This window comes from Rutilus rutilus (assembly GCF_951802725.1).
Source record: "Rutilus rutilus genome assembly, chromosome: 11".
NCBI lineage: Eukaryota > Metazoa > Chordata > Actinopteri > Cypriniformes > Leuciscidae > Rutilus > Rutilus rutilus.
The window spans coordinates 6,252,007-6,277,874 of NC_140216.1; the positions used below are offsets into that span (position 1 = coordinate 6,252,007).

Sequence of the window (25,868 nt, forward strand, 5' to 3'; positions counted from 1 at the left end):
TAATTTCTTTTTCATTCCTTCCATCCCTCTTAGGTGCCCCTGGTCCTCCTGGTTATGGTAAGATGGGACCACCAGGTTCTTCTGGTCAGCAGGGCATCCCCGGGATTCCTGGACCTCCAGGACCCTCTGGACAGAAGGGCAAGGATGGCCGTTGTCACCCGTCAGACTGTATGAGTATGCCTGTGGAGTACAATCCCAAGGGTCCCATGTCTCCCAAAGGTCCCATGTACTAGAAGAGGGTTTAAGAGAAGTAAAAGATGGAGGATGGTACCCCAAGATTGACATTCTCACAATTACCTACCTGTACCTTCTAAGGCTTCTGAGAAGATCCATGGAGAACCAAAGGATTAATGTGCGTTTCCTTTCCACATGATGCAATGCCAAAACACTGGTTCACCACGAATGGGGGACATTTGTAAGTTATTGTCTGCTGTTGAACCAGTGAAGACATCCCAAGATTGAGTGCCTTAATCCCTGAAAACTGTCCCATAATGCCACGCTTGCATCATAAACAGTTTTTTTTATGATTTATTATTACAGTAAATTGAAGACTTTTAGTTCCCTGGAAACAAGGTGTTTAAAGTCATTATTGGTGCCCAGATTTATTCATCCTTCAACATTTTCATTTCTTTACTAGCCCCGGCGAGAGGATTTCTTTTGACACTTCACATCAGTCTTTAAGGCCCTTGGTTATCTTTAAGCAATATTCTGAATTAAATACAAGTTCAAATAATCTATGGCATGCTGTTGATTACTGCAGGAATTTTTTTTTTTTTACTTATAACTCAGTTTGTGAAAAAAATGTTGAGAGTTTTGCATTTATAATGGAAGTTTACGGGGCAAGCATTCAACTTTTTTTTGTAACAAAATGAGCTATGAAATGATTTTCTGTTGAAATCGACTTCATGCCACAGATGCTGTTAATAGGGCTTGTGTTGAATCTGGAATATTCCTTTAGTAATATTTTTGTAAGGGGGTCGTTTTGGCAGCTGCTAATTTTGCTATATTACTGCTTTAGCAAAGACAATGTGGCATAAATATCCATTCAGTTTCCAGTGAATAATTTGTTCCATAGTGTGAGCCATTTAATATGAAATAGTTTGATGTTATCATTAGAGGCATAGATACAATTGCCCTAATTGACTGTTAATTATTCAAAATGAACTTCCCCAAGGGCTCGTGTTGTACATATTCATATTTATATGTAATGGCTTTTTTGTACTTAAAAAAAAATATATATATTGACATCAGCATGGCAGCCCTTTTTATTGTCGTCTCAGATATTTTGGAATAATTGTATAAGCTCTAAACAAATGGATGTTTTGTAAAGGTAGGTTTTATATGCAATTTTGGGTTAAAAAGCAATTTTGTGACGTTGCACCGGACGGAGAGAGATTTTATTTTTATAAGAGTATTTTAGTGACACCTATCTCTCTATGAGCCCTGTGATGACATCTCCTCCACCACCACTCTGGACTCTTAAACTTGAATTTACTTTGATATACTGTACCACTTGCAGCTGAACCATCATGTGCTCCTAGAACACTCTAATCTTAAATATGCTTTGCTAGTCATCCTAAAAAACGCCAGATCCCCAGCCTTCACAGTTCAGTCATCTCTCAAGCAAACGGCATCTCTGATTCTCTGCTGCGTCAGCCAGTCTGATGCTTTTACACTGCACTTTATCACTCCCTCGGACTGTATGCGTGTGAATGTGTGTGAAGATAGCGAGAAAGATTCTGTATCTATAATGAGAGGATAGTTGAAAAGTTTTTAGCAGAGCCATTGACGATTTTTAAATTACACCGTTTTCATGAAGTGAATGTAATGAGCATTCAGCCTTTCAACCGTTTATTTATCCCAAGCTTTAAGAAAAAATCTCCCCCTTCATCATGCAACTCATCATAGTGCTATTTGTAAGTAAAGTTATTTGTGTGCACATTTTTTTTAAAGAAACTTAAGAGAAGCAATAAAAGTTTTGAAAGCAGTTACAGTCTATGAACTCGTTCATTCGCAGGTTAGTCAATCACAAAACAACTTATTTATAGATCCATCTTCAGTTTGTAGCTATAGCGACAGTTTTGGATTCACAAAGGATGAATGAAATGTGCCTTGAGATACTTTGGCCCAAGGGTAACTAGTTTTTAACACTTTATATGTAACATAATATATGATGATGGTGAGGGCGTGAATTTGGTTGTAGAAATAAGATTGCTTGTACTAAAAAGAGGCGAGGATTTCAAGAATATGTGACATGAGAAACATGAGGTGTGTCCCAAATTACGCTATATACACTATGCACTTACACCATGCTTGTTAACGCAAATATCTAATCAGCCAATTACATGGCAGCAATTCAATGCATTTGGGCATGTAGACATGGTCAAGACGATCTGCTGAAGTTCAAACTGAGCATCAGAATGGGGAAGAAAGGTGATTTAAGTGACTTTGAACATGACATGGTTGTTGTTGTCAGACGGGCTGGTCTGAGTATTTCAGAAACAGCTGATCTACTGGGATTTTCACACACAACCATCTCTAGGGTTTACATAGAATGATCCGGAAAAGAGATGAAGCTGCAGCTCTGTGGGCGAAAATGCCTTGTTGATTCCAGAGGTCAGAGGAGAATGGCCAAACCTGTTCGAGCTGATAGAAAGGCAACAGTAACTCAAATAACCACTCGTTACAACCGAGGTCTGGAGAAGAGCATCTCTGAACGCACAACACGTCAAACCTTAAAGTACATGGGCTACAGCATGTGCCACTGCTGTCAGCTGAGAACAGCAAACTGAGGCTACAATTCACACGGGCTCATAAAAATTGGGCAATAGAAGATTGGAAAAACGTTGCCTGATCTGATGAGTCTCGATTTCTGCTTCAACAAACAGATGGTAGGGTCAGAATTTGGCGTAAACAACATGAAAGTATGGATCCATCCTACTTTGAATCAATAGTCCAGGCTGCTGCTGCTGCTGCTGCTGTATTGGTGTGGCACATATTTTCTTGGCACACTTTGGGCTCCTTAGTACCAACTGAGCAACGTTTAAACGGCACAGCCTACCTGAGTATTGTTGCTGACCATGTCTATCACTTTATGACCACAGTGTGCTCATCTTCTGATGGCTAATTCCAGCAGGATAACGCACCATGTTGAACACGCACTTGAACATGACAGTGAGTTCACTAAACTCAAATGGCCTCCACAGTCACCAGATCTCAATCCAATAGAGCACCTTTGGGATGTGGTGGAACGGGAGATTCACATCATGGATGTGCAGCCCATAAATCTGCAGCAACTGCGTGACGCTATCATGTCAATATGAATCAAAATCTCAGAGGAATGTTTCCAGCACCTTGCTGAATCTATGCCACGAAGAATTAAGGCAGTTCTGAAGGCAAAATAGGGGTCCAACCCGGTACTAGCGAGGTGTACATAATAAAGTGACCGGTGAGTGTCCACAATGCACTAGTTACTCTACTGTCTAGTGTAAGAATTTTATAACGTTATCCAGGTCATCCAGCATCAGTCTGATAGATCTTCCCATTCCACACTTCATTTTATCAGTGTATTATCCAAGTATTTGAAGTGGATTTTTCCTATTGTGATTTTTAGTGTGAACACTATTACACTATTTATTCTATAAATTGGTGTTAAGTATGTTTTTAGTTATCCAGATGAGTGGTAGACAGTATTGCCATGATGATGGAGAATATTAAGACATATCAGACCAATCAGAATCAAGTATTCCACAGAGCTGTGTAATAAAAAGATATAAATGAGTAATACAGATTTTCTGCTGTCGTATCCTTGAGCAAGAAGGATGGAGACAGTTTAATGTTTTTTTTTCTTCAAAAATGACATCAACTCATTATGTCCTTTGCTTAAATTAACAATGATCAAGTGCTTTGGATGAATAGATACCGTAGCATTCATGTGAATTTAATACATGCTGCTTTTCATTATGAACAAGGCTAGATATCAAAATGAATATCTTTTATTACAACAAAAAAGATGTCAGATCCAGAAGAAAGAACGTTCAAATCGTTTAAATTGTTTAAAGAAAGTTAAAATCATTGTTCCTCTCAGATGTTCACGATACAGAAGAACATTGAGTTTTACAAAAAGATCCTCTTTATTGATTGGGGGTAAATCTGAACAACCAGAAAAAAAAAGAAAAAAAAAAAAAAGAAAAAAAAAGAACAATAAATAGTTGTTAATGAAGATAATCAGTTCTTCTCTAAGTACATAACACAGTAACTTGGAAGTGGCATACAGGTTTGTAATTCAGTTTGAGCAATGTTTGGAGTTTGATCCTGAATGCTGATTAAAGTCATTAACTTTGGATCTGTTTTATATTCTACACCCACCCTTTCCATACAAAATTAAAACACATTTACAAAGATTTACAGCATGGAATCAAGGATAAAGTTATTGGGAGCATGCCACCATCTCACGTAGAAGAACAGATCAAAGGCGATGCTTCATGGCTCAAACAGGGACATGGGCTGAATCCGAAATCGCCCCCTGAACCCTCATTCACTATTCGCTACGTTAGTCCACTAATACGGTTCACTTGAGCGAATTCGGACAGCTGTTGAACGTACATCGGCTGTACACTCGTTATGTCGGTGCATTGTGGGATCGAATGAGTGCACTCAATAACGTCCTCTACGTTTTGGACACTACTACAAATGGATGTCCCGTCAAATAGCGCCCTATTTGAGGGTGTAGGGGGCGATTTCGGATTCAGCCATGGTGTATCAACTCGAGCCAGGGAAGCGGTTTACTGAAGCATAAGGTAAATGAATCTATTAATAAAGTAGCTTTAAATACTCTTTTATTGGTTCAATTAAATGGGAATTTCCTGGCTTGTAAAAATCTTGCCATCATTTGGATCAGATGCATAAAACAAAAATATTAGTAACAAAAACAGCACCTTTGTTTGAATGTCATTCTCACAGCTCTTCTAGTCCATGGTGCATGATGATGATGATGATGATGATGATGATGATGTCATCGGTGATGTCACTGGCAATGTTCTCACCTCGCTCTGTACTGTGAGGTGGGACAGAGCAGCATTGGCTAACATTGCCACCTTAAAACTTCCTTTCCGTAGATGTCAACTCATACATATGCTATCCTAACACATACAAAAATAATTCACAATGTCAGGCAACGGCTGTTCCCTCCCCCTCACAATGTGTCCAATGAAGAGAAGGCCTGTGTGCTCCTCTTTCCATGCTTCTCTCCCCTTTCTTCCTAACTCTCTCTCTCCCAGATGTTCTTATGCCCCAGTAGAGGGCTTGATTTAAGTGGATGGGCCCTTCACTGTTCCCGCCTCTTGTAGTCTGGGAGAAGTGTAGGCTGATGCTGCCAAACATGCAGCTGCTTCACAAAATCCAGGAAGACCAGAAGGACCAGCTTTTCCAGGGCGGCCCGCCTCACCCGCTGCACCCTGTGGTCCTCGCTCGCCTGGCCTACCATCACGAGCCACACCGTCAAGACCTGGAGGACCTGTGAGAGAGCAGGATGGGCCGCTTAATTAACCAACACACCTTCAAGGGAATTTAAAGGTGGGCATAGTTTGAACTTACCTGGCAGTCCAGGTGGTCCCATTTGGCCAGGGTGTGGGCGTCCAGGATCTCCTCTTTCTCCCTTTGCACCCCTCTTCCCTGCAAAAACAGAAACATGGGGATGATATATAGTTATTAGGTTAACTGACAGAATTGTATCGAGCTAGATCTACATTTAGAAGGTTTTTTTAACCTTTAAGGCCAGTGTTTCCTATTTGTCCTGGGCCCCCGATGATGCCAGGAATGCCACGTCCGCCTGTCAGTCCATGAGGACCCTGAGGTCCTGGAGGACCTGGTGGTCCTGGAGGACCTGGAGGTCCCATCACGCCTGCTCCGCCAAGTACCGCTCTCTTAGCACTCACTGCTACCGCCGCTAACTTTTCTGTCAGAGGAATAGAAGTAAAATGAGTTTAGGCCGCATGTATATTTGCATTTATGAACAAGAGACATGGTAGTGGAATGAAAAAAAAAAAAAAAAAAGTGTAGAGCAGGGGTGTCAAACTCAATTCCTGGAGGGCCATTGTTCTGCAGAGTTTTTCTCCAATCCTAATTAAACACACCTGAACCAGCTTATCAAGGGATGAATCCGAAATCACCCCCTAAACCCTCAATCACTATTCCCTACGTTAGTCCACTAATACTGTTCACTTGAAGGAGTGAATGAAAATGAGTGAGCGAATCCTGACAGCCGAGTGTACAAGCTGTGCAATCTGGGATACAATGAATGCACTCGATAAAGTCCACTATGGTGTCTGACACCACTACAAATGGCTGTCCCCTCAAATAGTGCCCGGGGCATATTCAGGGGCATATAATAGGGGCGGATTCAGCCAACGTCCTCAGGTTTGCTAGAAACCTCCAGGCTGGTGTTTTTGAGCTGGTTGGAGCTATTTTGACACTTGATCTAGAGCAAGGTCTTCTTTTAACTTCAGCACTGCATTTTTAGAACACTGTGTCATGTGTGAGATGCTGTAAAAGTCGTGAGACACGAGCACAACGTGACATCTAGAGCATGCACATCTAGATCTAGAGTGATCCCCAATCCTGGTCCTGGAGTTCCCACAGATCTGCACATTTCAGATCTCTCCCTAATCAAACACACCTGGTTCAACTCAGCTCTTTAACATCATGACGATTTCTGTGGTCGTGGCTCCTAAACGGTGGTCCTACGTCATATATTGAGAGGTTCAAAGATGGCCGTTGTCCCGGTCTTGCGACCAAAGATAGACTGCGATAATTTTCTGACAGTGTCAGAAAAGTAGCATGATCATCTCACAGCGTGTTTGCTGCTACGACCTACGTCTACTGACTAGCCAATAAACATGCGACATGAAATGGTGTATTGATCAACTTTCCATGGCACTAAAACTTTAAAACCACTTACCTAAAGCTCCATTTGCAAAACTGGCATGCCAAGTTGGCCTCTTTTCCCTAGCCATGACTGCGTCCAAATTCTCCTCTTTCGCTTCCTCCTCTTTTTTTCAGCATACATAAACACCACAATTGCCAAAGTGCAATTCATTGTGCTCTATTTGTTTACCACTAGCGCATGCTAATGACGTTTTATTATTTTACTCTAACTTGTGGCCTTGTAGCCTACGATTCAGTAGGTGTCATCATCGCACAGTCTACACACGGCGTACCCAAGTTTATTAGATCCATGTTGTAAAGTGTGATTTGTAATGATCTAGCAGGCATAAGAGACATACAAAATCTGCAGACGCAGTCCAACTTTCCTGTAGAGAGCAGCTTCACTCCTGATCAAACTCACCTGCCTGTAGCTTTCTAGAAATCCTGAAGACCTTGATTAGCTTGTTCAGGTGTGTTTGATAGGGTTAGAACTAAACTCTGCAGGAAAGTGGATCTTGAGGGCCAGAGTTGAGAACCCCTGATCTAATGCATGTTTAAATAAAAAACAAATGGAAAAGCAAATCAGTGGAATGCAAAAACGTGAAATGTAGGGCAGTGAAAGGGAAAAACTTAAGATCTAAAGATGCATTTCTTTAAAGTGAACTGCATTTTAGAACGCAGTCTCATGTGCAGCAGTCAAATCCATGTAGCCAAATTTACATCGAAAATCAAGAGGAGTAGCACAGTGGAATGCAAAAATGGGTTCTGTGTGGAGACTCAGGTGCTCAACCCTGAAAAGAATCCCTGCAAATAGTGTCAAGCCTTCGCTTAGGACACAATCACATCTCACCGGGTGCAACATTGGGTAAATATCATTAAGATAACCACCCAGAGCTGGACGTCCATCTGTTGTACCAGTTCTCAAGGTGTCACACTGACCAAATCTCCACATCTAATCTGATTCCCAATGGGTAACGAAAGAGAAATCTTTCCTCTCGCTTCACGTGATTGTGTGGCTGTGTAAGCGAAGGTATGTTTGCAATCGCAAGGCTGAGGGATTACATTGTGAAACTGTGGGTTATCGCGGGCAACTTCAGGTCATCTCTCTCTTGCAGAATAGAAGGCCAGAGAGCATAGCCTGACAATCCCAGAGAAAACAGAACTGTGTGGAAGTCAATTTGGAGCAGCGGATAAATAGTGTTTGGCAGGAAAGCTGTCCCTGGGGAGTGATGAGGTGCAGATTGATACATTCTGAAGGATGAAGAGTACTGTAGATTTAGAGCGATAGATTACAGCTGCCCTCTTTCTGACACACTGATTTCAGCCAATTTGGATTGCAGCCATTTACGGAAAGAACAATGATTGTTTCTCACCTTGAAGCATCTTGAAGACCACTTCAATGATGTGTTGATCCGTAGCATCACGACCCTGAAAAGAGAAGTCATAAAAATGATAAAAACACTTGAAGGGATAGCACACCCACAAATGAACATTTTGTCATCCTTTATTCTTATTCCAAACCTGTTTGACTTTGTGGAACACAAAAGGAGATATTTAGAAATGTCCAAGCTGCTCTTTTCCATATAATGAACGTAAATAGTGACCACAGCTCTCTATTTTACATTTTTTGGAAAAGAGCAGCTTAGGAGGCTAAACCTCTCCTTTTGGATTCAGAACAACATGATGGATGGTGAGTAAATGATTTCATTTCTGGGTGAGCGTGCAATCCGACGGGAAATCATGTTCATGGATGAGCTTATTAACATTACTATGGTATGAAGCAGGAAACTGTGGTATAAGCTAGATCGATATTAGAATATCATTTTAATAAAAGCTGGATGACTTGTGTTGCTAAATGGCATGCAGGTCATTTTAAAATATATTGTGTGGTGGAGAAAATGCTGTATTACTGTTACTACAAATAAAGCTCTTTCTGATTTTGCTATGTTAGCCACTTGACAAAATAGTGTTGTCTCTGAGGCATGGTACAAACGCGGTAAATCAAGAAAACGAGATTCAAACAATAAGACTAAACGTGTTGAGCTATTCGTTTTCTGTCAATAAATGTCTCCAAACAGTGGCTCATCTGTCTAATAAAACACATCATATATTAAAGCATCTTTGGTGTTTCCGTGGTTTCTACGGAAATCGAGGGTAACGTGGATATGACGTTATTGACAGGCGAGTCAGCGACGCAATGGCACGGGCCGTTTCCCTGCTTAAAATTTGGGATTTCTCTGGATTTAAACGTTGGAAACATTTGGGATAATTTAAGTACACAAGTCAACAAAACATATAACATTGTTGTAGTGGATTTTATAATCCAAAAATCGTACATACGAAGAGTCTTCATTATTGTCTGCAAGTGTTTCTACTGTTACCTGTCTGGCAAGAGCAATACTTTAGTTTTGAGGCATAAAGTGCTGTTCTCTTTGAGGTTAATGTAGGTTGGGAAAGCTGTGATGGAAATTGTTCTTGAGGTTTTGTTGAACACTCACAGTTGTTCCTTGTATTCCTGGCATCCCTGGAACTCCTCTTTCTCCAAGCAGGCCGCGTGGACCAGGTAAGCCTGCGGGACCCTGGTCTCCTGGTTTCCCGGGATCTCCGGTGGGGCCGTTGTGCCCTTGATCACCAGTCACACCTTGCTGTTGATAGAGGAGGCAGTCATTGAGAAAATAAAGAAACTGGGATGTTCACTACTGATTGTACTAAGGATAATGCTTAAGTAAAATAAAGCGTTATCTTAAAGGTAAAGTGTGTCATTTCTGCACCACTAGTGATACAAAATGAGAAAGCAAAAATAATGTTGACATTTTCAAGTGGTACTTGCCTTTTTTGTGGAAAATTGGCAGATTATAATATATAATAGTATACATTAAGAATCGGTTAATTTGGCAAAACATAATAAATTACAAAGCAAATATAAATTACAAAAACGATTTATTTATTTCATGCTTTACAGTCTGCCAAGATAAAATCATTAGTCTGGTAGTTTTGGGCAAGTCTGAGCAATATCATATTAATGATCATTTCCAAACAGGTTTCCTGAACATGTCCCATAAACCATGTTAATTATAATTTAGATACTACTATAATATTGGTTAATATTTAGAATTAGCTTTTATTTTATATTTTCAGTTTGTATTTTAATTCTAGTTTGTTTATGAAATTGACATTTTCATTCGATTGTGGGTTTTTTTGTCAACTTAATTTGCAACTTAATTTTATTTCGTCTAGTTTCCAAGACAACATTTCTATTCTATTTTCTATCTAATATTCATATTTATTTTATTTCAGCTTTATGTAAATTACCTTTTTATTTTTTATTTATTTAGTTTTAGTTAGTTAATAATAACACTGCCATAAATTTGTCCGATTTACCTCCTTCCTTTATAGGACAAAAGAGTAGTCCCGCCCCTAACTCACGCCATTGGTTGGGCGGCTTGGGCCAAAAGTAAACACGTCAGAATGGCTTGCGTAAAAGCACTCACAAAACTGGGGCGGCATGACGTATTTCAAAATAAAGAACTGACACAATTCACCTTCAAGATAGTTTTTCATGTCCTACCCTATTGGAAAACAAACAAATAAAGCTGAATCTAACTAAATTACGCATTTCACTTTGCATTATCTGTGTTCTTCATGCTGTCCTTACCTGTCCCTTAGGGCCAGGCTCCCCAGATTGTCCCTGTTAAATGGAGAAACGCATTTTTAAGATGAACAGAAGTCTTCTGGAACCAATCTATTAAATAAATGTATCAGACTACAAGACTTATTTGCCTTCTCTCCTTTCTCCCCAGCCAATCCCTCTACACCAGGATTACCCTGTGAAAGAAGCGGGTGAGATCCATCAATGTCACCTTAAGTTGTTATCTTTTGTGATGTGGACTGTGATGTATGGTTTCTATTTCACTCCATAAATATGTGTATGTATTTTTCTGAGGGTGTACTCACAACGTCTCCCTTTGATCCCACTTTGCCTTGGAATCCCTGTAAGTAGATGCAATTGTACATCAGATATCTCTCAGTGTAAGCTCTAATGGATACAAATTTATTGTTGGTAATATCTTATTTTACCGTAAACTCTCCGAGCACACTAAATCAACCGGCTTTTACCGCCATCATTCAGTGTATTAAACGGCAAGGATATTGTAGATTAAAGGACAACAAACATTAAAGTGTCCATAAGAGGATATTTCATGTTGAATTGAGGGGTATTATTTGGAAAAATGGACATGAATTATCTAAGAGCATAGATGTCCTCTACTAGAAAAGTCAAACCATGAGTGAAGATTGCCCCCATGTGGTCAGACACTCATCACTGTACCAGTTTAAATAACCTCAGTTCATTTACTCTTAATTATTGTGTTCATATGGTCACAAACCTTGTCACCCTTAGTTCCAGTTAAACCCTGACCACCTGGGACGCCCATGGGCCCTCTCTCTCCCTTACTTCCCTGCAAGTAAAACATACAAGATAAGTGAAAATGACAAAAAAATCCTGATATTTCTGATAGAATATATATATATATATATCACAATAAAAAATAATTATATATATATACATTTCTTTTTTATTTCTTTTTTGCAGTTTTTTTAGGTACAATTTACTTGATACTTTTATATATAATGCATTATAAAAGTATTTGTAATGCATTTATTATGCCTTGTAATGCACCTTATAATCTCAAAGTTATTATACTTAACATTATATTTATAAAACATTATAATACTTAACATTATATAATACTTATTCATTGTTACACAAAAAAAATATATTATATTTTAACTTTGGCTAAAATTATTTAGGAAAATATATAATGCATTACAATGTATATTATGAATACTTCTATAATGTATTATATATAAAGGCCTCAAGTGAAGTGTATTTCCAGGTTTTAAATGACCCTGGGAACCCTGATTATAGCAGAAAAATAATGAAAATAAATGTCTGATGAATGACCACGAAACTTACAGGCAGGCCAACAATACCAGAAGGCCCAACAGGTCCTCTTTCACCCCTGTCACCCTATCGGACGAGAATCAAAAAGGTAAGAAAAGAGCGTTTCGTTCAATGTTAAAAGGATGATTTGTCAATGAGTATGGAAACTGACCTTTGGCCCTGGGACTCCCTCCATGCCAGCTTCACCTGGAGGACCGGGCTCTCCCTGAGAGAAAGAGAAACATAATGAGAAGCCAAAAAAAAAACGTTTCGATTATTTGTAAACCAGTGTCCTTGAATGATATGACATACTTGAGGTCCTGGAGGGCCTTGCGTTCCCATCAAACCGCGAGGGCCCGTCTCACCCTAAACACAAAAGAGAACAAATAAATGGTTGAAAGGGTAGAATGAAGCACTAGTGGATAGTTGGTGCAGGGTAGATTACTTATAAATTGTAGTCTGTTACAGATTACAAATTTCATGATGGAAATTGTAGTTAGTAACGTAATATATCTGACTACTATTTGATTACTTTTGACCTAACTCGTGTGTCACATAGATTTGAATTCCATTATTTTGTATTACATTGATATAAAAAAAATACAAAGAGAAAGAAAATATATTACATTCTACAAAAATGAAGTGAATTAGGGGTTCGTGAGTTGATGAAAAGCTAATAATTAAGTCATAAAAAATAATAATAAACAAAAAAATGAACAATACAAAACTGTTTTGATTTTATTTGTTTACCTGCATGTCAATGAAAAAATGAAAAATGTAAAATTGAGAAAAACAATAACTGACTTTTAATTAATAATTGACTGAACATATAATCATGTAATCAATAAAAAAGTAACTTTAATCTGATAAAATTTTTTAAAACTAATATAATCTAATTACAAGTACTTCATTTTGGGCATTTAATCCAGATTACATATAATCTGTTACTTCCTGTGGATAGTATTGTATCAACTGACATCCTGAACACCAAAAACTAGTTTATAGTTCAACAACAACAACAACAACAAAAAACGTGTAGAAATTCATAAAATAACTGCATGATCTCACCTTAACTCCCAATTCACCCTTGGCTCCAGGCATACCAGGCAAACCCTACAAAATATGAAAAATAGCATGCAGGATGAATGTAGTGACCCCTGCAGGCCTCTGTGGAGAGCTTCATGTCTGTCCTTTACTTTGTGCTGATATCAGAACAAGGCTGCAATAACTCATCCTGTTAGCGAGGGCGCCTGTATTATGGCTTGCGCAGGTACGTTGTGATGTTTTGTATCATAACCAGCATGCTCCATTACCCCAAGTCACCAGGAGAGTCATGCTTGATGATGATGAATAGTTAATAGGAAGAGCAATTTCAAGGTGGTTTAAGCTCCAAAATAGTGAGGGCAAGAATGTCACTCTGAGACTGTAGGCAGAAAAAACTTTTTATATGTAATGAACCTCATTTAACAAAGGGAATACAATGGACAGATGTGAGGAAGATGGGGAAAGTTTCCTTGATAATTTAATGATGATAATTACTGCGTATATGATATGGTAAGGATAATGAAGTATGAAATTCCACTTACAGCCTCTCCCTGTGAACCAGGAGCTCCAGGTCTTCCATTTTGTCCTGAAGCACCCTTAAAAAAAAAAGGGATAGGAAAGTGCAGCATTCATTAATTCATTATATATATTTGTTGTTTATTTTAGCAATATATACTATTTTATATACATATATATATTGCATTTATATTGGATATTATAAAAAGAAAAAGAACAAAAAGAAGAAGAAGATGCAAAAAGAACCCCTTCTGGAAGAAACAAGACACTCTGACTGTGCATTATGCATTATCTTTTACATATGTCATGTGTCTCCTTGAATAATGATGGCTGCTGTGAGAATTGATTTAAGAGCTGAAAAAGAGTCATCCATACCTTTATTCCTGGGATGCCAGGAGTACCATCTTTTCCATCAATTCCTGGAAGACCCTGACAGGGAACATTAATCAAAAGATTAAGAGCATAAGTTTAGCGGACCTGTTTTAAATTGCATTTAAATTGGCCATCTTTTAACTTACATTCTCTCCCTTTTTTCCCACCACTCCCTGAGGCCCTCGTATACCACGTTCTCCCTACAAGAATGAATAGATATATGGATGAAAAGTTTGATAACTTAACATGTAGAATGATAAATGAATGCCTGGATGTGAATAATATTACTAATACTTACAACGTCACCTTTGTCACCAGGCTCTCCAGGTGGTCCTTGGGGTCCTTCTTCACCCTGCATTGCACAGTAAGCTTATAATCTAAATGTATTTTTGTCAGTTATGAGAATGAAATGTATTCACACAAGACTTTCAGACTCACAGGGCGTCCAGGGATGCCGATTGGTCCTGAAATGCCTTTGTAACCACGTGGTCCCTGTCACAGAAGTTGCGAATCACTTTAAAGTTTTTACAGATTGTAAAACAAAGTCTGTGGAGATTTGCTGTCCTACAAATATAACTAAAGTTGTGCAATGTTTGTTTACGTTCCACTGGGTTTTTTCAGAATATAATAAAACCCATGTATGCAAATCAAGCCGATGTACAATTCAGTGGGGGAGCTAAAATTCACAATAAGTTATATGTTCTTGCTTATTTAACTGATAATGTCTAAATTTAAAACCGCCTGGCAAAATTATCATCGCATCTCACACACAAAGACTGTGTAAGAAAATGAACCACATATTTGATGGACCAAAAACAACCATCCATAGATGGTTATAGATATATACTGTAGCTTTCATCTAATATTTGTATTAAATTTTATTTTATTCCAGCTTGTATGGAAGCTTGGTTCTGCCACTGAATAATAAAAAAAAGGGTAATTGCAACTTTTTATGTCATAATTATATTATTTTATCTTTTTTTTATACAATTTTGAGAGAAAAAAAGTCTTAATTGTGAGCTGACTTTTTCCCCAACAAGCTTCCATAAGCTTTAGTTTGATTAACGAAAAAAAAAAGTTTTAGTTAACAATAACAACAACACTGATGGACACCATCTGCTATGCATCCTTTTGTAGGCCTGTATCTCCTCAAACCAGTCAAAAATCATATTTAGTGTCGACATAAACAGATAACGAGTAATATTTCGGGAACTGTGACTCACCGTCTCGCCTTTCGGCCCCACCATTCCCGGATATCCTCTCAGACCCTGAGGGCCCTAAAGTGATTGTGGTAGAGAGAAGCAGACATTTTATTTCACAGGTGATCTTAGGACCTTCATAAAATGTACTGCTAAAATTACTTGCAATGATGTAACAGCAACATAGGCTTAAATAATAAAATAACCCGAACAGAAATAAATACATTACTGGAGGGCCTGGTATTCCCTGTTCACCAGAGATGCCGAAATCACCCTTTGTACCCTAAGGATGGAGAATACAAGGATGAAACACTGAAAGAAACATTACATTTGAAAGAAAAAAATGGCCTTTTATTTTGGGATATTGTGTGGCTTGTCGCTTTGAAGTTATTTGTTTAAATATATGACTAATTTTCGGGATATGTGTGTCCCGAATTTGATAGGAAATTCTCATTTCAGAAGCCATTTCACTTTAATATACGTCACAATAGGGAAGAAAAGACTTTCACAACTTTCATTTCATGCCGACTTTAAATTCAACACTTTCCAAAGACAGTCGTGCTCTGAATTACGGGCAAATCCGCTCTGTCCCTGTAGTCCATTCTAATGTCCTTGTGGGGCTCATTAAGTCTGATTAATTCACAGGCAAGTATCTTCTCAGTACCTGCCGGCCCCCTATTTCCTTTCATCTGGGTCAATGTGTTCTGTCTGCGAGTCACACCCAGATTAGAGGCAGTTATACGCCTTGAGGGGCTTCATTAGCTCATAATCCTGCTCTGCATGCTGGATGATGTGTTTGAGCGAGAGACTGGGGCCCTTCAAAGCATGATCTGGATGCGTAATAAGAAACATTGTTTATTTTACTCTACCAACCTATCAGTATTTTTCTTGTTCTACATTGTGTGATATGAGGTTTATTAAGTTTAAAGTTGGAAGGGGCTGTGTCCCATTTGTCTTTTTTATGAATCAGGAGTGTGCTCACATACGCCCCTTTGTGGTTGCAAGGTGTACACACCATTTGGCCTCCCTGTGAGCCTATTACTAAAATAGAACAATCATAAAGTTTAAGTATGAAGACAGGTCAGGTCACCAACATAACCAAACTTTAAATAACTTTATCAAAATAATTACCATTATTATTGTTGTTAATCATAATTTGTTTACATTTTAAATGATTAAAAATATTTTATTTTATTTTATTTGAAAGATATTATGTAGCCTATATATATATTGTTGTTAATAATAATAATAATAATAATAATATGTGTAATATTTAAAATTCTTAAAATATTTAAATGAATAAATGATAAATTGTATCTGTATAATTAATAATAATACATTTTTATATTTAAAATAAATAAAATATTTAAATTATTAAACAATGTATATAATATTGAAAAAAAAATTGTAGTATTATTTATGTTGTTCATAAGATGATTTAAAATTATTAAAAAATTATTAAAATATTTAAATTATTAAATTATTTTATATATATATATACACACAAATGAATAATACTATATATAATGAAAGACTTTAATTATTAAATATATAAATATCAAAACTAGTAAATTCTTATATTACTATATATGAAATATATTATTATTATTATTAATATTACAAAAAGGATTCAGCTGATCATCAGAAGGAAAAACATACCAATTTTCCAATGCTTCCTGGATCTCCCAGTACGCCAACTCGACCTTTATGTCCCTGTGAAGAAAATCATTTCAGGATCAGACATTAAATCATACCACTTTGTAAAATATCTTAGTAAACTAATAGTTCCAGTCCCAGATGCTGATGGGTCAATACATCATTCCATGCACAAGTATAGTAAAGCTATGATGCAAAACACCTTTGCAGTCCTATAGCAGAAGGATGACACTTAGTTCATTGCCTTATGTACATAACATTTTAATCTGAATTAATTTTAGTTTTGCTAAATATAAAAGCAATAAAGCACTCAAGGCTGTGCTATTTTGTGAATATAGTCATGGGGGGTTGCAGCTTGACCCTTGCAATGCCTTTAAAGGGATATTTCACCCAAAATAGAAATTTCTGATGCATTTACCTGAATTTCTTTCTTCTGCTGAACACAAAAGATAATTTGAAGAATGTCGGTAACCAAACAGTTGATGGGCCCCATTGACTTCTACAGTATTTTTTTTCCAGTACTATGGAAGTCACTGGGGCCCTTCAACTGTTTGATTACCCATATTCTTCAAAATATCTTCTTTTGTGTTTAGCAGAAGAAAGAAACTCATATATGTTTGGAACAACTTCAGGGTGAGTAAATGATGACAGAATTTTCATTTTTGGGTAAACTATGCACTTTAGTCATGTATGTATTCCCAAAATAGAAATCTTAGAAAAATATCAAATTCAAACTTACTAACCTTCACTCCCTGTAGGCCCTGAGGACCCTTCGGCCCAGGTGGACAGTTGGTTGGACACTAGAACACACAGTGGCAACATTGGATTAAAAAAGAACAACTCTAAATCACACAGGCTAAACAATCACTGTCAGATCTGTTTAACTCAAACCATCACAGCTGAGTGAAAAAGGGCAGCAAGGGCTCGGAGATTTTTTCTAGATCTCAGATCACCAGCCCTCTAATTGCAGTAAATGGATGATAAGGATTGATCCAGACAGTACAGGGCACCAGCTGGGCTCTAGGCCGGAGGAGAAGCAGTCAACCAGTCTGCCACGTGATCCCACGAGCCCCAGTGCTGAGCAGACTCCTGGGCAGGCTGGCTGCAGATCACAGCCCTGGGACTCGCTGGGATTCTGGATCCAGATAGGTGCTAATGGGCAGAAGCCTTTGATGACACCCATTTAATGAAGCTCATTAGGAAAATCTATGAACACTGAGATCAATGAGGGGTGTGAAACGTATAACAGGGCAAACTCTGAGAGAAACTAAATACAGAGCAGGGTAGATTCAAAAATAAGAAAGCCAAAAAGAAATTTCAAATAGACTTAGGACTGAATAGTGAAGGATTATATACAGCACATATTGATCTTTTAATGTAAGAAATGATGACAGAATTGTCATTAGTATAATTTTTTTGTTTATAGATTTCGAACAAATATATAAGTAAATTAGCTTTACTTTTTACACTGTACCATAAATCTAGGGAAGGGTTTCTCAAGCTTTTTTAACCAAGGACCTCCAAATAAATCACTGCGAATGACAACAAATGAAATCAATCAACTCTGCAACCACATTCTCAACAATAGCTTTTATATATGATTTTTTTTTTTTTTTTATATATATATATATATATATTGTATTTTTTTTTAGTTTATGCATAAAAAGCTTTCTTAAATTTTTTTTGTCTAATTTTCCAGAAGAAAAAAAAATCTATATCATCCTATCATCTTCATAAATTCTGTAAATTTATCTTTAAGTAATGTTATTATTTAAAGGCTTTTAGATATTTTTACTAGTAAACAAGTCAAGAAGATTTTGAGGATTTTTAGACATTTTTACTGGAAAAACAAGTCAAAAAGACTAAATAAAATGCATTAAGAAGTTTTTTTGTCACGGTACAGCCAATTTTTTAAATATCGTACAGTATCATTGTTTTGTTTTGTGATTATATGATTGGCTGTTCATTTAATCCCTTATAAACTTGAACCTGTTCTTCAAAAACCTCAAAAAATACTTTTTTGCATTGAGTCGACTGGTTTTGTTTGAGGCTTAAAGCTCTTTAATTACTGTGTTTTTTTTTGTCTATGGAAATAATGAATGAAATTATACTTTGGAATTCAGACTGAAAAGTTATGGCACGTCATGGTTTGCAGGCACAACCTTACCTGAAAGTCAGCGCTGCCTTCCTCTAAACCCAAAAACTTTCCAGGTGGACCCTGAAAATGACAATGACATAAATAAATTGAGAAAGTGGATATAAATGCAGGTGGCTTGGAAGAAATAAATATGTTTGGAGAGTTTATTTATCATGGAGTGAAAAGGTTCTGAAGCAGATCCCAAATGGATGCCTTCAAGAAATGAAATGAAATAGAGTAGAAAATGAAATATAATGTACGCCCAGAAATGCAGTGTGAGATGAGATGTCATTTTACACTGTTCTGACATTGATTTATTATCAGCCCTACAGCTTTATACACAGAATTAGATTTTGTGGTTTCACTAGAGAAGACTACATTTCAAAGTGAAGTAAATGAAAAATTACTGTGACTTACAGGCTTGCCGGAAGGTCCGGGTAATCCTGGAGGTCCAGGACTTCCCAAGACACCCTGTGATGAGAGATGTGAGTGCAAGCAGGCATCAGTTCAGTGATCCATTTAATTAAATGGGTTTACCGAGTGATGTTTTACCACTGAAACTATTTACGCTACAACGAAAACAGTTGTCTTAGCTTGTAACAAAGGTTAAGTATGAACTGCATTCTTAACCAGGAATGATTTATGTACTATCATGTTATTAGGAAGATGTATTCGAATGAGACCCACCTTTGGTCCAGTAGGTCCAATTTGTCCAGGAAGTCCAATGGGGCCTGGTGCTCCCTGTAATGTGATTATGAACAGTGAAATTAGACACTTGTTTATTAATCTAATACATAATAAGCGTGTGCTGTCGAATCTAAGAACAGAAGAAACCTCTGTGGGCTAAGATCCCTTAAGGTTTTGTAGGGTTTGCACTGCAAAAGCCTTTGGAGCATGCAAAATAGTAGAAATGTAGGCTTTCCTGTAGCTCAAACAGAAGAGCGTTGACGCATGCAACGCCAAGGTAAAGGGTTCGATTCCCAGGGAAAGCAAGAACTGATAAGAATGTAAGTGTTTTGGATAAAAGCGTCTGCCAAATGCATAAATGTAAATGTAAAAACAAATCACTTTGTACATCTAGTTAAAAGTCAAAGCTCCTATATAATTGCCACATGCATATTCATAGGTCATGAATCATTGGTGCATGTTATTCTAGTAGCCTAAAAAATGTTTTTGTAATCTCATTCATGGTGATTCTTATGGCTGACATCACAAATCCTTTGGTTTCAACCCCTCCAACTTCCAAAGATCCCACGCTACATTTTATTCACTATGGCCTGGTTCCACAGATAGGACTTAGATTAAGCCAGGATTAGGCCTTAATTTAATTAGGACATTTAAATAGCTTTAATAAACGTTCCATAGAAGAAGAAGAAAACATTACTGGTGTGTATCTTGATGTTTTAAGATATGTCAGTGCAAGTTGCTTTCAGTCAAAACAGCTCAAACATGTAATTTAGTCAGGGAACCGCGGGACTGACCCAGTTTCACTTGGAATAATAAGGATAGGGAAGTAAAATGGCTTATTAATTGGCTTACTTACAGCAAGTCCAGGCAGTCCGGGTCCCTGAGGAAAAAAAATAAAAATAAATTGATTAGCAACAGAGCTTGACTGAAGTCCATTAGCACTGGAATACAGCACATTGCGTCTGTAGAAACACTCAAACATCAAAAATCAGGTCGGAAATGTTACTGTTTTGTGCACTGTGTCACCTGTTGAATAGTTTGAGAAACTGCAAGTGGTGGACTCGCAGCATTATTCTTGTTCAACAAATTCCTCACATATTTTTTATACTTACAGTTCGCCCTGTTGGTCCGACCGGCCCTGGCTGACCCTGTGAAAATCAATAAAACATCATGTGGAATTAGACGTGTTCCATTCTTTATACACTTTTAGACTAACAACGACTGAAAAGAGTATATGTTATTTATAATACCCTCAGTATGCATACATGACATTCATTATTCATGATATTCTTTTCAGTCGTTGTCCTCTATTATCACCTTTTCGTCATTTAAAGATATGTTGCGTGTGTTTGTATTGCGTGTTGGTTGGCCAACTGATTGCCCACTGGAATAGAGTAGATTGTGTGTATGCTATGAAGAAAAATAAAATATAAATTCCTCACCTTCGGTCCAGGATTACCACGAGGACCCCTCTCACCCTTAGCACCAATCAAACCCTGGAGAGATAACAGAGGAAAACAAGCCTTCAGAATAATAATCAGCCAGTAATAATTTAGAATCATGTAGAGTCATGTAAACACCTCTAAGATGATTCAAAGGGTTAAGCAGGTGATTTAGTTGGGGACACTTCATATTCAGCAATATGCACTGACACTAGCAGATGAACTGAGCTGGATGATGACATCACTGCTTTATAGCTAAATTAAACTCATTCATTGATGAACTTTACATAATTCTTTTTTAGAGCAGAATTCTGTTTGCATCATTGATTATTATTTTCCATCACTGTAAAGATGCTTTGAAACAATCTGTATTGTATAAAGCGCTATAAATAATGGTGACGACTTGATTCATAAGCAGAACATTTAATTTGTGAAGATCCATGTACAGTATATATTCTCATTGAGTAAAAATGATTTAACAATACTTTTGTACATCGACATCTTACTATAAACAATCCAGTGAGGGGAAAATCAGGGACTGGCATTCCAGAACAGATTAAGTGGTAAATCCAATAAGGAATGTTTGCTTTTTAGCATGTGACTGAGAAAGTCTTGCTCATTAGGACCAAGATCTCTTTTCTCAGTCTCATGCCAACATTTCAGAGTGTAGGTGTGAACAACCTTCACCAGAACATGATTGCAAATGCCATTATTCATTATGGATCAAATGTGTTGATTGAAAACGAGATTTAGCTCAAACTACAAACTTAACTGCCTTTTTTTTTTTATAATAGCTGAGCTACAGTATACATATGTAATTCCTGAATTGTAGGTGTCACTCACATCAATGCCATCCTCCCCTGGAGATCCATCAGGACCAGGTTCACCTGCCTCTCCCTTTTGACCCTGTAAAGTGATTCACACATGAAAATGTTAAAATACTATCAAACACTCAGTTCTTTGACTTTATTTTTTAGATAAATTGGTTACACTTTATTTTAATGTGTCTCTGTTACACTGTAATTATACATTTAAGTACAGAGTAATATTAAATAACAACATGTCCTTACTATAGGGTTAGGATTAGGGTTTGGTTTGGTTTAGGGTTAGTTGCATGTAATTATGCAAAATTCATAGTTATTACTATAGTAACTACATGTAACATGTAACAATGACACTGTAAAAAAAAGTGTTACCAATAAATTATATATAAAATATTGTTCATATACACTACCGTTCAAAAGTTTGGGATCAGTACGATTTTTCATTAAAAGAAATATTTTAAAAATAATTATTTTACTGAGCAAATATGCATCAAATTAATCAAAAATTACTTTTACTTTGTTCTATTTCAAATGCTGTTCTTTTGAACTTAAAAGAATCATGAAAAAAAGCATCATGGTTTCTGCAAAACATTAAGCAGCAAAACTATTTTCAACATTGATAATGATAATAAATGTTTCTTGAGCAGCAAATCAGCATTAGAATGATTTCTGAAGAATCATGTGACACTAAAGACTGGAGTAATGATGCTGAAAATTCAGCTTTGCATCACAGGAATAAACTACATTTTCATATATACATATATATAAATATAAAACAGGCTTTTATTTTACCTTTAAATGATTATGTAAATATATCAAATGGACATTTATGATCAACTGTGGTAGTCACTTACTATTTGTCCTGGAGGTCCAGGAGGACCTTTCTCACCCTGTAAAAGGGAAATGCAATATTAGCAAAGATGGACTGAGAAACTGTGACAATATAAAGTATGGGACACTACAATGTTTCAACTTACTAAACATAACTTAATCTGAAATATTCAACCTCAATTCTCACAGCTAACAAAAATTGTATGTTAGCACAGGCCTATAACAAATGTCAATGAAATGTATTTTAAAAAAAGTAAACCAATGAATGTATGTGAAACTCCTCCTCCGTCCTGACTAAGGTCAGATTTACAGTATTTTGGGTGTCAGAGTTCTGTATATTTCCCTATATGCATATATCACTATTTATGACTATAAAATCTAAATATCCTACAGTATTTGTAGAAGCTCATGGGAGAACGCTGGGATCCTGTTTCTGTTTTTTCTATGCTATGTATCAGTCGGGCTCGTTGTATATCCTGCTGAATGTCTTTATACTGAACCCCGTCTAGGCCACAACCGTATCAAATAACCAACATCTACTAGCTCTCTCTCTCTCTCTCTCTCTCAATATGGGAAAGAGGCAACCCTCCAACAGAACCCTTTTGTGTGATTATTTTTATTTTGTGCGCCCTCTATCGGCAAGATTTTGGTAGTGCAGAACACGGGGCCCATGAAACAAGGTGCACAATGACTGTCTTTGTACCAGCTCGACCTGTGGTGCAGCCCAAGCGGCTCCAATACTCACATCAATGCCGTCGGCACCGGGCGTTCCAGCGGGACCAGGGAGACCAGGAGGGCCCTGGGGTCCAGGTGGGCCGGTCTAAAATTAAACACAGAGTTTCAATTACATCAACACTGAAGCCTTTACATTGATGTACACTGATAGTCGCTTTAAATATAAACAGGGTCCTATATTTAACTTCCACAAACCTAGCAATTTATTATAAAATGTTGTGTTAACAATTAAAAAATGAAACCCCTAATTTACGAAATTAGTCGAATCTCTCTTGTATATGCAATGTCTAATTTTGGATAATAAACAAATAAATAAAGCCTATATTGTTCTGTAATTGTGACCTCAGACAAGCATTATTTATATGCTATTATAGTAATTATTAATATTTTTAATTAGATAATTTTTATATTTTTAGTTTTTCAAATGTTTTAGCAGTTTTGTTATGTGCTTTTGTCATTTTTATTCGTTTTTTTATTTTTTTAATAGCTCTATTTATCTGTTATTTATTACTTTTTTCAAGCATATGTTTACAGCTTATTTTATTCCAGCTTTAGTCCAGCTTACTGAAAATGACTTTTAGTTTTAGTTAACACTGCAAACACTGCCTCAGACACGTCTACTTGCTTAAATTTGATAGACAGAACAAGGTTTGTGATGAAAACCAAATTAAAGGCCTTGGCTAGATGATCAGGGCATCCGGGGTGGGAAAAGAGAGGCTGGGAATGTTTACTCAGACCCTCCCCCATTCAGCATCAAAGATAGATCTGTTTTTCAATGCATGAGTTTATAAGATGGTGGACTCAAAAAACAGTACACATTCATTAGGTCCATTGCATTTTATGCATATGAGCTTCATGCATGCATTTTTCTCTGAGGTGGTTCATCTAAATGTAACAAGTATGTGTTATTCTGCTGAAAGCAGTTTCAGGTTCTGTCTGTTTGAATAGCAGCTTCAGTGTGTTTTCAATGGGCTCTTTGTAATCTCTCCGTTTCTACCCTCTCCTCTCTCTGTTTATTCATCTGATGTTTACCTTCTGCTTCATATTTTATTCAGTAGGTCTCCATTTACTCATTTCAGTTACTAAAACTGAATTGTTTAAGCTTTCAGAATCAAAAGATAACACTGCTGAGGATAGTATAATTGCTCAATACCAGGCCTGCATGCTGTATAAAGCCACTTAGGTAAACTTTTAGAAGATTACACCAAAAAAAAACCCTGAAAAGTCTATAAGTCTGTAAACAGGTCACCTACCAAACTAGTCACCTATTGTATGAATTTGATCTAAATGAGTAAATATCCAGTCCCATCCACAGTAAATCATATCTCAAACATCAAAGATGTTCTCCAAGATACATGATCTCATACTTGACAGCAAAACCAAGATCATCCAGCATCAAGAAAAAGTAGATAAGCGCAGCCAAACTCACCACTTGCGATAAGGCCAAGCAGAGCGCCTGCAACAGGACCAAGCTTCTGAAGATCATGAAGAATCTAGCCATGGTGAAGATTCACTATCGTCCCAACGGTTCCTCCAAACCTTGCCACCCTCTCTCCTGGCTTCTCAGCCCAGGATGGTGGATCCAGGGAAAAGAAAGGTGTGTGTATGTGAGTGTGTGCGCTGCCCAGGACAGGGAAGAAAAACACAGTGGCAGGGACCTGAGGGGAGGATTGAGAGAGGTGTAACCCAGCCCTACAGCCAGCCCCTGAGAACTCAGGGAGCTCAGAGAACCCAGAGAACACACTGAGGACCGGACAGACCTGAGAAGCCATCGCCCGCGCAGGAGGCGGAGACTTCTGATGATTGAACATGAAGACAACAGAGCTCTAGAGAGCTAACTTTCTCACGCCCCCCCCATTACTGAATACTGTAGATTGTTGAATATGTACGCTGGACATCATGATGTTGATTTAGTGGACGGTCTGTGGAGCTTCTGGACGCAGGAATGTTTGTTTTTGAGACATAATAAACTGACACTCATGTCTGGATTATAGGAGGCTTGGAATGTAACCCCAAAATGTACAACACCAGCAACTTTTCTTGGGCATTTTTGCAATGACATTAAGCTAAATGGCCTCAAGATGATTTTTAAAGGATGTGTGAAGCAGGTCTCCTAAAGTTCACACTGGTGTAGAGGCCACCATTAATAACTGTATAGTTCATCACCTACGGACATGTTCCACAAAGTCTAAAGTGTTTAGAAAGTGTCCAAAAACAGGGTCTCAGGGTGGATTATTTTATTTTTATATATATATACTACATTTCTGAACGGGCATATACCTTAAAGTCAAAGTTATTACAGTCCAAAAACATGCTTGTGACATTAGTATTATATATACTATTATAATTAGGCTATTAATTTTTTTTAGTTTTCATTTTAGTTTAAGTTTTAATAATTCTGTTGTGTTTTTGTCATTTTATTAGTTTTTGTTAGATAGCTCTCTCTCTCTCGCTATATATATATTAATAATATTAATTGTATAAAAGGCTATTCAGAATCAGTTCAATTAACAAAAATGATATGGCATGAGTTGTGACAGTGGAATCAGCCATTAAATA

At 37.3% G+C, this 25,868-nt stretch overlaps 2 protein-coding genes across 7 annotated transcripts in view; one reads left to right on the forward strand and one right to left on the reverse strand.

The window, feature by feature from the left end:
- col16a1 (collagen, type XVI, alpha 1) overlaps nucleotides 1-1,988 on the forward strand; it is a 75,537-nt gene extending 73,549 nt beyond the window's left edge. For all 4 annotated transcript variants that reach the window (XM_084423414.1, XM_084423416.1, XM_084423415.1 and 1 more), the window contains one exon: nucleotides 34-1,988. In XM_084423414.1, coding sequence (XP_084279540.1) covers nucleotides 34-233 — 200 coding nt within the window. In that variant the 3' untranslated portion in view covers nucleotides 234-1,988. The remainder of the gene's footprint in view (nucleotides 1-33) is intronic.
- A 1,751-nt stretch (nucleotides 1,989-3,739) lies between these two features.
- On the reverse strand, nucleotides 3,740-25,054 carry col9a2 (procollagen, type IX, alpha 2). 3 transcript variants are annotated; one of them, XR_014629224.1, is made up of 33 exons: nucleotides 24,739-25,051; nucleotides 23,320-23,394; nucleotides 22,598-22,633; nucleotides 21,763-21,825; nucleotides 20,920-20,973; nucleotides 20,590-20,625; nucleotides 20,334-20,357; nucleotides 19,478-19,531; nucleotides 19,208-19,261; nucleotides 18,821-18,871; nucleotides 17,397-17,453; nucleotides 16,657-16,710; nucleotides 15,227-15,280; nucleotides 15,022-15,075; nucleotides 14,237-14,290; nucleotides 14,097-14,150; nucleotides 13,945-13,998; nucleotides 13,802-13,855; nucleotides 13,453-13,506; nucleotides 12,935-12,979; nucleotides 12,179-12,232; nucleotides 12,039-12,092; nucleotides 11,900-11,953; nucleotides 11,310-11,381; nucleotides 10,879-10,914; nucleotides 10,705-10,749; nucleotides 10,580-10,612; nucleotides 9,423-9,569; nucleotides 8,298-8,352; nucleotides 5,768-5,956; nucleotides 5,596-5,673; nucleotides 4,767-5,515; nucleotides 3,740-4,525 (listed from the first exon to the last, which is right to left on the reverse strand). XR_014629224.1 is itself a non-coding variant. In XM_084424128.1 (32 exons), exons 1-32 carry the CDS (start codon nucleotides 24,808-24,810, stop codon nucleotides 5,310-5,312), a joined length of 2,076 nt encoding a protein of 691 aa, XP_084280254.1. In that variant the 5' UTR covers nucleotides 24,811-25,051; the 3' UTR covers nucleotides 4,112-5,309. The 3 variants fall into 3 exon arrangements, 1 of the variants encoding a protein (XP_084280254.1); XR_014629225.1 differs by having other exon boundaries at nucleotides 3,748-4,506; nucleotides 4,753-5,515; nucleotides 24,739-25,054; XM_084424128.1 differs by having other exon boundaries at nucleotides 4,112-5,515.
- Nucleotides 25,055-25,868: the final 814 nt, after the last annotated feature.